Source organism: Drosophila montana, unplaced genomic scaffold (genome assembly GCF_035044405.1).
Source record: "Drosophila montana isolate Dmon_TW-CO22-7 unplaced genomic scaffold, ASM3504440v1 contig_3416_1, whole genome shotgun sequence".
Taxonomy (NCBI): Eukaryota; Metazoa; Arthropoda; class Insecta; order Diptera; family Drosophilidae; genus Drosophila; species Drosophila montana.
Window position 1 is genome coordinate 137,738 of NW_026998301.1, and position 13,899 is coordinate 151,636.

A 13,899-nucleotide genomic window follows, 5' to 3' on the forward strand; every position below is an offset into this window, starting at 1 on the left:
AACGAGAACCACCGAAACAGCGAACACTAGATCTAAAGACAACAACAACAGCAACAAAAAGTATATTGAAACTAAAAGTAAAAGTACTTTAAAGTCGTGTACGCTTATTGTGTAGTTGCAGTCGCTGCAGTTTGATAATCGTATTTACCATATACAAATTATATATCATAATATATATATACTTTATATATCTAATAATAACTACTCGTAACCAATATACTACATTCTCTTACTCGTACCACATGCTTTCTTTCTATATCTACTATTAATATTCGATTTTTTAAAAATACATCTTTACATATTACATAAAATGATCTTGATTTCGCAAAATACCAACAACCAAAAAAAAAATACTAAATACTTAAAATTTAAAATACAAAAAAAAGAAAATCGAACATTTTTACCAAAGTTTAGTTTAGCTTAGTTGCTCTGTTCTTGAACTAAAAGTCGTATACGTTTGTGTAGTTAGAAAACAAAAACAAAAAAAATAAAAAAATTTAAAACCAATCGAAAAAATAATACTATTTAAACAAGCACAGTCAGACAACAATATACAAAATACAAATGACATAGACCACCACGTGCCACAACTCCAATGAAAACAATGCAAACACAGAAAAGTCTAGCCTTGAGACCCAGACTTTCAGCCCAACGTCATGTACTCTAACAAATAACTTAAACAAACGCCTAAACTAAATGCCCACCAAAATAATAATAATACTATGATAAAAAAAAATACTAATACACCAGCGAATAATACAAATATTTTCTACAACTCCATTTTAGGCTTCAGCTTTAACTTTTCAGCCTTTACGCCCTTGGGCAATGTTCTTTTCTGTTTCACTTTTCGGTTCGGTTGTCCGATCGCGTGCGTCTGTATGGGTGAGCTTTCGAAAGCTCTCGCCTGCCCAGCACTACAGCTGGCCTTTAAAGCAGCTTTCGTTTCTGTACGTGAGCCGTGTCTGTGTGAAAGCTCACCAAATTTCAATTCGATTCCATTTTGAGTTAATGCAAGAATTCGAAAACTCTTTTCGTAGTGTTTTAAACATATTTTTTCAATTATCGCTCGCTTGCTGCTCACTTACAGTCACATACTTTCTCTCTCTCTCTCTCTCTCTCTCTGCTCTCTTTCTTCCTTAACTTTCTCTTTATCTCTCTCTTTTATCTCTCTCTCTCTTGATCTATTTCTCTCTAAAACCACACAATTGCTATACTATTAAATATTTATACTAAAAATGACTTTTAATCCAAATTAAACTAAACAAAATTGTATGCTAAAAATACACAACAAAAAACCCCAAACCAAAAAAACACAAAAAAAAAATAAATATTAATAATAATACATAATAAAAAAAAAAAAAAAATTTACAAGAATATTATATTATCGAAATATATATATATAAATGTATATCATATTATACTATATCAACAAATACCAAACCATCACTTTAGTATACTCGGCATGAATCTGTTCGGATGTAAATTCTGCGAGAAAATTAACGGAGAGAAGATTTGCGATCGTAAGAATTTCGACAGCCTGCTTTGGGCGCTCGTCACAGTGTTTCAGGTAGACCTATTGCTATCAGCATTTAAATCCATATATATATATATTTATATATACCACATATGTATATATTTATATAATAAATACCAATAAATACCACTATACGAATATGCTTAAATATATATATATATATACCACCTAAACTTATGCCAAAATGTAATCTATCGATAACTAACACTAAATGTTCAAAAACAAACCAAAAAGAGAATATTCTTAAAATACCAAATTGTAAGCATTTTGTTTTTCACTTAATTTTTGTGGCTTATGTTGAACATTTTTTGTTATATCGTTTGTTTGTTTGTTTGTTTGTTTGTGCGTTGACGACAATTCAACAATGTGCTAGGCTTGCCATAACCGATAACCGATAACCGATAACAATACCGATAACGATAACTTTTATTATAATTGTTGTGCTCTCTTTTGTGTTCCCAAACGCTTTCTTTCTCTCTCTCTCTCTGTCTCTCACGCTATTTGTCAATCTGTCTAACTGTCTGTCTGTGCTCTCAGTTCGTGTTCGTGTGTATATGCGTGCGTGTGTGTGTGTGTGTGTGTGTGTGTGTGTGTGTGTGTTTCAATTCAAATGTGACCCACAAAACGCCTGCAAAATGGAGAAATTTTCTGTTTTATTTTTGCCCTACTTTGCTTCCGCTTTTTCTTTTGTGTGTTTTCATTTCGATAGATTTATCGATTGCTCACGCGCTCGCCCTAATTTGTGGTGTGTAGTCACTTCGGTGTGGTGTTTATTTCATTGTGTTCTATTTCCATTTCGTTCCGTTACAACTCGTTGCAATGCCTGCTCGCCTGTTGACAATTAAATTGAAGCAACGAGTCCTAACAATATCGCATGCGAGTTATCCGTTGAGTTTCGTAGCAAGCAGCGCGCATACGCATGCAGTTCTTTTTTTTTTCATTTACTTATTTTGTTGATAGTTCAGCCTTAAAGCGATTAGCTAGTTTATAAGGCAGATATGTATATGCATACATTGCACAGGTAAGCATTTCAGTATGAAGAATCGCCTGCCCTAGCAATTGACTCAATCGATATTTCTTAATTTGCTTTTGGCTTGCTATCGATCAACGTGTTATCGACTCTGTGCATAGCACTCCCTGCCTGCTCTAGACACTCGCTGAACTCTTTACTCGATATACTTTTTACTCGTACTCGTTTGTTTGTTTTTATCGAATGTCACTCGTCGTTTGCCTCTTGTCACACAACTGCACATGAACACACACAGACACACACACATTTGTACACTATTTTTTTCTCTCTCTCTCACTCTCACTATCTCTCTCTCTCTCTCTCTGTCTATGTTTCTTACGATTTATTGTGCATACTATTCTCTATTCTCTAAGTATATGTCCTTTTCTATGTATGTATATATGGTACCTTTGTCTGCTATACTAGACTCTAAGTTGTATTCCCCCCTTCCCCCCAGCCACAACCCCAGCCACAACCCCAACCACCCCCCCCCCCCTACTCAGACAGACCAAAAATTTAAACACTCTAACACGCATACCAAACTCTTAACTCTAACTGTAAACTATGCCCTCTGAAACTTCAAACCACACACATACACACACACACACACAACCATATCACATAGATACATATATACATATTAGTACAGTCTCTAGAGTTTGTCAGTTCATGTTTGAGGTTCCCAAACAAAAACAAAATACCAAAAATACCAAAAATTAACAACCAAATATTTATGCAAAAAGAAAAAAAAAAACTCTGTAAAATACAATCGTTTTTTTTGCTCTGCTCAACTTTTGCTTAATAGAAATAAAAGACACACGCATACACACACACACACACACACACTAACATACATTCAAAGTATGCCAGTTCTATCCACTCTGTACAGAAAAAATGATACCCAAATCCCACAAAGATCCATGTTTCTTATAAACTTGGGCCCGACAGCAACAACAACAACAACAACAACAATCAACACTGAACAAAATACTCATGAAATTTGAAAATAAAAAAATCTTTATTCTTATTGATACGTATAAATATAACAGAACTGTCTCTATATACGATATATGTATATATTTATATATATACGAGAACAACAGACAAAAAAAATATATATACACATGCCAAAGCTTAAATACCCACACACACACACATTTACACACATATATATATATATATACCATTTTATATAAAAAGCAAGAAATCAAGAAAAAAAATCGAAGGGACTTTAGCTCCTCTTCGTGTACTACTTAATCTAACCTATACTCGTTTATATACTCATTATCGATTCGCAACTACATATACTACCTGCATATATATATACATACATATATATATATGTATATGTATATATATATGTATGTATGCTACGTACACATCTCTAACTATATATATGATATATATATAAAACATATATACGTATAAACCTACAGCATACTCGGCATGTATCTGTTTGGCGGTAAGTTTTGTAAATTTTTGGACGAATCCGGACTCGAACGCGAATGCACGTGTCCCGAAATAATCAGCCGACATCCGCAATGTGAATGCGATCGCAAACACTTCAACAACATTTTGTGGGCGACTGTCACAGTTTTTCAAGTAAGAACCAGCAACAAATCAAAACCAAAAACATCCATTAAGTACTATACAGAATATATACATATATATAGCTATCAAATTATACCTATACCACTCGTATACCCATTTATCTATCCACCTTCCAAGAACAGCAAACGTTTTAAGCAAAAACTAGCTAAAGAAAAACTACTTATATATATTTATATTTAAATTTATATTAATATTCATATTTATCTATATCCAAATCGTGCAGCTCTTCCAAGTTTATCTAGTTTTTTGTTTCGCTTACATTTCGTTCAAATAAACCCGTTTAGTTATAGTTTAGTTTATCCTATACACACATATATATATGCATATATATATATGCTATACAAAACTTTACTCGTTTTTCTAGCGATTCATTTAGTTGTTGCCTCGAACAAGTTGCTTCAGTTCTTGAGTTTTACTTCTTTCGTAACTTTTTGCTTAGTTTCGAATACTTTTTCAATCAGAAAGTAGTTTTAGCTAACTTTACATACACCCACTTGAACACACACAGTTATACACAGATGCACACAAATACGCACAGCCACAAATGCGCTTCAATAAAAAACATTTGGCCTTCCATAAGTATTCAACTCTTTTGGGTCAGCTTTAAAAATTGTCTTATCTTTCAGAGTTTGCTAATCATTTTTTAGATGAACTTTATGTGAGAGTACATTTTAAAGAGTACTCTTAAAAAATCTCATTTTCATTTTATGCCACTTTTTAGCAGTATTTATGAGCTGTTCCAAAAGAAAACAATAAATTATTGCATAAAATAATAATTTAGTTTTTAAATTTTTATGACTTTTTTTAAAGGAGTTCTTGTGTGAAAAGTACTCATAATTTTACTCAACAGCAATGATTTCGTATTTTTCAGTATTTCATTACCAGATCAAAGAAAACCTATTGAATATTTCAATAAATCTTTTCAATATTCCAAAAATGAATAACACCAAAATGCATTGATAAAAATGCACAACACTAGAAAGAGTACTCGAAAAGTACTCATAATAAACCAATGCACATTCTTGAGTATTTCAACAGCAGACCCAAACGTATATGAATTAGGCAATGCTCATAACTTAAACAAAAATTAGTTTTAATTAGAAAGAGAAATAAACGATTTCGAATTGCATTAAGAAGAGTTCCTATTGGGACTACTCGAAATGTACTCACAATTATGCATATGTACTTCTTGAGTATTTTTATTTTCAAGCAAACTTAGTCCGGTATTTGTCCACACTGTTTGGTGCAACAACCCAAGCAAACTCTCTCGCCCACACACACACACGCACAAACACTCACACACACACACACACACATATTAGAAAGTCGCTCTCTACGAAAGCGTCTCTTCCGTTTACTCCAACAATTACTCTGACAACGTCGTCTTTTTCTCTCCCTCTCTTTTGGTTTTCTTTCTACCATTTTCTTTCTCTCTTACTCTCTACATATGTTTCTCTCTCTCTCAGTCTTACAATTACAAGCACACTTTCACACACACACAGTACTCATCTGTAACATATGCCAATCTTTTCAGCTGCTAAGTTTTTTTGAATGCATGATTTCGCCTCAATTGAAAAACTCTTTTGTTTCGTTCCATTTCCCTTTGGTCTTTGCTTTTCACGTTCAGTCCAATTATGCGCTAAAATACCGTTACGTTTGTTCTATATAATCTCACACAGCCTTACATCTACATATACATATACATATATATAAATATATGTATGTATATCTATGCGATACTATATATATAAGTTCTATATATAAGATTCATATGTTTGGGCCATATAAACGCCTGGTGTTTACGTTATTTGGAACGCGCTTCGTTCTTCTGTTTTGCTTCGTTTTTTTGGCTTGTTTTCACGTTCCACCAATCCTTCAAGCTGCTGCTGCTTACTTCTTCTTCTTCTTCTGCCTCAATGTTACTTTTCTTTTTTAATTTTTTTTTCTTCTAGCTACCAATTCCCATTTGCTTTTTGCTGCTTTTTGCGCTTTGTCAAAAATAAAAAACATCAAAATTATAATAAAAAAAATAACTATATAGTATATAAATTCAAATTGCATATTACTCTTGTACAGTCACGCCCAAAAAAAAAAAAACATGTATATTAAATAAAATACCAAAAAAAAAAAAAAATACTCGTATTATATATGAAACCTTTAGCATCAAATATTTATTGGCACGTCGTCTAAAAAAAAAAAAAAAAAAAATATAAAAAAAATGTTCACTTTAGTATTTAAAAAAATTTGAATTTCTATGCAAGTTTTTTTTTGCGCGCCATGCAGCTTAAACGATTTTTATTTATTAATCCAAGTATTTTCTGGAATTGGAGTTTGTTTTTTGAGTTGAAAATGTTTTCGAGTGCTTTGCGTTGTTTTTTTTTAAGCGTTGTTTTAACCACACCACGAATTACGAGTATTCCTTGTGCTTAGATTCGTTTTTTATCTGGTTCCCTTGCGGTGCGTGTCTTTGATCTTAAGTTCCTTACTGTTTCGTTTGCCAATTGCTTTAACTGCGCTTTGGCAAGGTCTATGTTTTCGTGTTCCACTTAATATATACATATGTTGAATGTGCTTTTAATATTGAAGAATATACGAACAATAATAATAATATATATTAGGCATAGTTTGTTAAAATGATATCAGGGCATTGCGTTGTATTTGGATCGTGCTTAGAAGAGGCTCAATTTCAAATAAGAAGCATAAATTAATATTTAATTTGATTAAAAAAAAGTAAAAGTTAATTTTTTAACATCTTTTGAGATAATTTCTGGACAAATATTAAAAAAAAAACTTTAACTATTTGTCTATTATTTTTTTTATAAATTTCTTCTTAAACATTTTTTACTCTTTGAACTCTAGGAAAAGGAAAGTTTTTTCAATAGCTTTCGTGACAGATTTCGGACAAAAACAAAAAAAGGAAAAAAAATTGTTACTACTCTTAATTTATTATATTATATATTATTTAAAGAAATTAGGAGTATTTTAGAAGCTTATCCAAATATAATTTATACATTTACCTTTATATATTTGATTTGATAAAGTTTATTTTCAAAAGTCGTCTGCTTTGCTAAATATTTGAAGAACTCAAAGAAAAAACATTAACTCAAAGGGGGGCCCAGTTAGGGATTTTTCCAATAGATCTATATTATATTTTGTGTTTCGCCTGAATTCGTACGTTTAACTCCTAAGTTCTTAAGCAAAAGTTACTGAAAAGTAAAACCTAACAAGTTAGGCTAAAAAAGAGAAATACAAAAAGCAGCCTATTGAATAAAAGCTATATACAAACATATCATATATAATATACCTATGTATACGTTAACATATATATTGAATTTAATAATACTTATATAATACTCCAATAATAATATCTAACACTTTGGCGTTTTGCTTCTCCAACATGATGTGTTCTATTTTGTGCTCTCTCGTTTTTTCTTACATTTCTTTTTATCCCACACAAATGTTTATGGTATTTTTATCTTTTTTTTTACCGCTTCTTTCGATATACCAATATTATGCATATATACCAAAAATATATACATATATATATATATATCCAATATATATACAATATACAAACGTAAACTGCACCACGTTTTGCCGCCCGCAACCACCTGCAACTGCAACCAACCAAATAAACCAAATCAACCAAAAAAAAAAAAAATTTCGAAAAAAAAAAATAATCATCAAAACCAACAACAACTGATACAACAACATCTACAACAACCATCGTTAAAACAACAACAACAACAACAACAAACAACAACAAAAATGTTTCTAGATTCTGACGCAAGAGGATTGGAACGTGGTTCTATTCAATGGCATGGAAAAGACAAGTCATTGGGCCGCATTGTACTTTGTGGCTCTAATGACGTTCGGCAATTATGTGCTATTTAATTTATTGGTGGCCATTTTGGTTGAGGGATTCAGTTCAGAGGTAGAGTTTTGCCAACATCCACGAAACGAAATTAACCTTCAAAGAAATACCAAAATAATACAAAGTCTAATTGACATTTTTGGCCAGCCTGGGCATCGTTTTACTTCAACTCAATTTAACAAAAAAAAAAATCAGTTGAAACGTTGCCCAGGCCAAGCTGATCGATATGCGTTTTGATTGGCCTTAAAAGAGTCCACAAACAATATTTCAATTGTCGCCCGATTATAAGAGTTACTTGAAAAATCCAAAGACAAATCATTTAATACGATAAATTATCGATAACATATCGACAAGTTATCGTTAAGTGATGCTTGCAAACTTCACTCAATAATTCAGTCTAAGTCAAGATTTCCAAAATTTATTAAAATCAAATCGATTCGATCTTATTCGATAAACAATTGATATGCGACAATTGAAACATTGTATTCTGGCAGCGATAGCAGCTCGCGTGACTCGACAAACATCGATAGCGTTGACGAGAAAGTCTAATTTTGAAATTTTGATTCCCTCAGCGAAATGAACGTCGCGAGCGCGAACAACGCGAATTGGTTAAGAAACTGCGCGAAGAGACATTGGCCGAAAATTATAGCGATGGTATGTACGATGAATCACGCAGCGAAGCAGATTCATCGACCACTAACGATAGTTACTACGAGGTACGCAATCGCTGGCGCAGCGCCGAGGATGTGCGCAAGGTAAGTGCAAGAAAGAGAAAGCGAATGCTATACAATGACTGTAAGAGAGAGAGCGAGTGAAAGCAAAAGCTCAAGCTCGACTCTGTGGCACGCTTGAATGAGTGTCAATATGATTGTGAATGTGAATGTGAATGGGAGTGTGAATATGAGTGCGTGCGTGTGCGCCACAGAGTCTGTCACGGTATGTATCGTAGCCTATCGTCTATCGTCTATCGTTTACGCCTATCGTTATCGCCTATCGTTATCGTCTATCGTCAGCAACTGCAAGACTCCGCCGAGCTCAACATCGAGCCCAAGAGCAACATCCACCGCCAGCGCCTGCTGCAGCCCATCCAAGACTACCAGATCAACGAGATGCCCGCGCAGGGCGCCAGCGCCTCGGGCCTCGGCAACGCAGCCGGCTCCGGGCTGCTCGCATCCGATAAGGAGGCCGGCGGCAAGGCGCACGACGAGGCCAAGCCACGCGGCGGCCTCAAAAAGGTAAGTTCAGTCGCACCTCAAGCACAAGAACAACAACCACAAGAGCAACAACCACAACAAACACAAACACACAACTGCCTCGGCTCGCACCTACAGACATACTCGATTAAGGAACGACGCAGCGAGGCGCCACGCCTAACCAAAATGCGGCTCATACGCGATCCACCGCTCATCACAACAACGGCGGCCACGCCCCAGGACTCACCAAGCACCACCATGGAGCCGGGCATGAGCTTTCGCCAATGGGGCGAAATGGAGGTGAGTTTCAACTAACCAAACACCAATTTTACCTTAATGCCAGTGCATAGTAAAAGTTGTGGATCATTCAAATTTATCGGTGTTAGTTTTCAGTTATAATTGTATACAATTCAGTCAAAACTTTCAGCTACACCAAGTTCTACAAAGACTTTTATAGACAAGTTTTATCACTAATTTCGAACTGTCCTAACTTTGTCGAAAAATGTTCATTTTCTCAAGATTGATTCTGAATTTCCTTTAAAAATAATACCATACTCATGAATACATATATTCTTGAACACCTCAACAAGCTGAGTCATTCTAGTTCTGTCAGTTCGTCCGCGTAGATCGAAAAGTTGAAAAGCTACGTACTTGAAATTTGAAAAATGTTCTCGCCACACATCATACGCACAATGAGTCTATGATTTGTTTTAGCCAACTCCTCCTATTTTCAACATATCGATAAATATCGATTTTCAGATATTTGTTTTTTTGTGTAGATAACTCGAGGATTATTAGAGCTAGGTGCACCAAATTTGGTATATATCTTCTTGTATAGCAAATACAGATGAGTTATATTTATTTTTTTTTTTGGTATTGTACCTTCAATCTTTCCACCAAAAGTGTACAAAACACATTGTAAAGGGTAGAGTTATTTGTGCTTTGGTATATACACACTTTTTCTTGCCATATTTAAGCACTGAAAATTTCATAAAGATCGGACTATAAAGACCAAAGTTAATCAAGAACTCAGTGCTCATAGAGGCTGGGCTGAGAGAAGAAGAAGCGCAGCCGACGTAACGTGCGTGCGTCCGTCAACGCGCGCGCGTTTGTTTGTGCGCGCGTGCATGCGTGCGTGCATTCGCATGTAAATGTAGAAAGTATGGAAGGAAGCGTCGGCTTCGCTGTAGTTAGGGTATATGCTAGTTGGGCACACCCGACTTGAGCACTTCTCTTTCATTTTGACAACCTATTGAACTGTTCATTGTTATTGTGCCCCGCCCACACAGCCAGTGCCTCCATCGCCGTCGCTGCTGAAGCCCCCGAATATTTTCAGCGGAGGTCAGCGCACGCTGGACGAGGGAATACCGGCCATAGATCTCATACCGCCGTCTCCTGTGCTGGCGCACAAGCCGCTCAACATACTCAATGCCAGCCAGCTGCAGGGACATGTCGGTGCTGTTGGTGGTGCTGGTGGTGCAGGTGGTGGTGCAGGTGGTGGTGCTGGTGCCACAGCAACAGCTGCTGGTAGCGGCGGAGCCAGCGCCAGCATATCCAGCGGAAGCAGCAATCAGCTGGGCAGCAGCATGCACAGCGTCATCATCGATGACATCTCTAAGAATTCCAGCACAACGGCAGCTGCCACGCCCATCTATATGACCAGCATATCATCGACGGCGGCCACACTGCAGCCGCCAACGGAGAGTCGCAGCCACAGCCACAGCCACAGCTTGAATCTGTCGGACCTATCGCCGCTGACCGTATCGCTGACGGGGTCGACTAGCTCGCCGATGGGTGGAGCGGGCAGTGCTGCCTCCACGAGCGGCAGCTCGTCCAGCGAGCGTCTGCCGCTGGCGCCGCCCGGCGGCAGCTTCAAGCAGCGCTTCCGACGCTCCAGCTCAAAGAAGCGTCCGACTACGCTGCGACCCGACGACAACATCGGCGCGCCCGACGAGGAGGATAACCAGCTGAACAGCTCGGCCGCCGTTGCCGCTGCTGTTGAGTTCAGGCAGAAGGACTCGAACCGCCTGAGTCCACAGAACTCGATGCGCAGGCTCTCGAATACGCTCAGCATTGGCAGCGGCCCGGGCAGCCGACGCGCCTCCGCCTGCATCTTCAACTCGCAGGTCTATCAGAATCTGAGTCAGCCGCCCAAGCTAAGGCCCGGTGCCGGGCAGCGACGCATGAGCTCCATCGAGCTGGCGTTCAGCAAGACGTCGCATCTGAATCTGCACAATCTGGAGGCGAATCGCAAGTCGCTGTCGTACACAAACTCCAAGATCGACCTGGACAAATGGCAACGATCCTATTTGACGCTCAACGAGCCGGACATGCTGCAACAGTATATGGAGGCGCGCGACAATCGCAAGAACTCCATCAGCCACTACAATCTCAAGAAACGCCTCGAGGAGAAGGAGCTGCAACAGCTACAGCAGCTGCACCAGCAGCAAATGCAACAGCAGCAGCAGCAACCGCAGCTCGACACGCAGTCCCATACGCAGCTATCGCCGCAGCATCTGGCCAAGGAGCTGCAACTGCTGTCGATGCAACAACATTCCATGGTGCCCTGCGGTGGGGGGGAGCACGTCTCAAAGCTGCGGATGATCATACAGCGTCTGACGCCCAAGCAGTTCACTGCCGAGCGTGAGTCCTACTCCATGTACGTCTTTCCGGAGGATAACAGGTATGTCGTCTCGATATGATTCAATAATTCGTCGAAGAGCTTTAAGTGAGCTTTAAGAGCGCTAGAGGCTAGCTTTAAGTAAGCTTTACGTGCATTTTCGGGCAAGATCTGAGTGCGTTTTAGCCAAGCTTTAAGTGAGCTTTAATTTTCTATTGAGTAAGCTTTAAGTGCGATTTATACAAACCTTAAGTGTGCCTATAGTAAGTTTTGAGTGAGCTTTTAAAAGCTTTAAGAGTGTTTTAGGCAATTCTTAAGTGAGCTTTAATTTTCTATTGAGTAAGATTTAGTAAGCCTTAAGTTCGTTTTGGAAGAGGAGAACAGGTATGTCATCTCGATATGATTCAATTATTCGTCGAAGAGCTTTAAGTGAGCTTTAAGGGCGCAAGCTTTAAGTAAGCTTTTAACAAGCTTTACGTGCATTTTAGGCAAGATCTGAGTGCGTTTTAGCCAAGCCTTAAGTGAGCTTTAATTTTCTATTGAGTTAGCTTTAAGTGCGATTTATACAAGCCTTAAGTGAGCTTTAAGTGCGACTAAGACAAGCATAAAGTGAGCTTTTAGCCACAGTTAACTCCGATTTCCGTAAGCTCTTGGTGCGTTTTAGACAAGCCTAAAAGGAGCATTTAGTCACAATTAAGTGAGATCTTTGTAATGCGTTTTAGACGAGAATTCTGTGAGCTTTAACTCAAAATTTAGTACGATGTAGTTAGCTTCAAGTGCGATTTAGACAAGCCTAGAGTGAGCATTAAGTCATAATAGAATGAGATTGCAGTTAGCTTTGAGTGCGTTTTGGGCAAGCCTTAAGTGAGCTTTTTGTAAGCTTTAAGTGCGTTTTTGAAAAACGTTTATACACTTTTGAGTGCAATTTTTGCAACTTCACGATATTTTTCCATTGGCCTCTGCTCTGCTGTCTTTCAACATTATAACATAGAACCTTAACTAACTTTTTGTATTGATTCAATTGTAAACTTTAAGAGCTTTAAGATTTTGTTTATTTTTTTAAATCTTAAACCAGCAACCACAGCAGCATTTGATTGGGTAAAGCAAAGGCAGAGAATTGCTTTAATTTTAGCTATTGAGCTTTAAGGGAGCTTTAATTGTGAGATCAAATAAATAAAACTTGCTAAAGCTCGTTCAACTGAAGCCACTGCGGCTGTTGTCCGAAGTAGTTTATATGTCTTAAGTTTAGGGTAAACAAGACCTTGGCTAAACGAAGCCCTCAAAACACATTTCCTTTTCAATATAACCAGCTACCGAAATTTCTTATTTGATTTGCCAATTTTCCAATTGGCTTTTGTGATAGATTTCCAACCAAATTGACTGCACTCAACTCTGTCGCAGGCACTTTTGCAGTTCGTTTTCGTTTTCGTTTTCGCATTTCATTTTCATTTTGATTTTCGCAACGGAAATGCCGTAATTGAATTTCAACCCAGTTGCAACTCTGCTCGCCAAATACAATTTACTGTTAACTGGTTTGTGTTATTGGTGAACAGGTTCCGGCAGATCTGCTCGTGGTTCGTGAACCAGAAGTGGTTCGACAATGTTGTCCTGCTCTTCATAGCCCTCAACTGCATAACACTCGCCATGGAAAGACCAAACATCCCTCCAAGCAGCACCGAGAGAGTGTTCCTGGCAACGGCCAACTACGTGTTCACAGTCGTCTTCACTATCGAAATGTTCATAAAGGCAAGTGACCGCATATAAAATGCAAATAAAAACGCAACTTTTTCGCTGAGTGTATTGATTGTTTTGTTTTATTTGCAGGTTGTTGCCACGGGCATGTTTTATGGCCCGGATGCATATTTCACATCCGGCTGGAATATAATGGATGGATCTTTGGTTACAATTTCGATAATTGATTTGTTAATGTCATTGATTAGCGAATCGAGCCCGAGGATATTTGGGATTTTAAGGGTAAGTTTGTGGGCTGAACGGCAACAGGCACACAAAACCGCAGCATCAGCCGGCAGCTGCCAATCAGCCAATCGGGCAATCAGG

At 37.6% G+C, this 13,899-nt stretch overlaps 1 protein-coding gene across 1 annotated transcript in view; it reads left to right on the forward strand.

Moving 5' to 3' along the window:
- Positions 1–13,899, forward strand: part of Ca-alpha1T (Ca[2+]-channel protein alpha[[1]] subunit T) — a 47,927-nt gene that overhangs the window by 27,142 nt on the left and 6,886 nt on the right. The window contains 8 exon segments of the mRNA XM_064691178.1: positions 3,980–4,145; positions 7,933–8,088; positions 8,601–8,783; positions 9,042–9,263; positions 9,360–9,521; positions 10,511–11,904; positions 13,395–13,587; positions 13,666–13,815. Of these exon segments, the coding sequence (XP_064547248.1) occupies positions 3,980–4,145; positions 7,933–8,088; positions 8,601–8,783; positions 9,042–9,263; positions 9,360–9,521; positions 10,511–11,904; positions 13,395–13,587; positions 13,666–13,815 (2,626 nt within the window).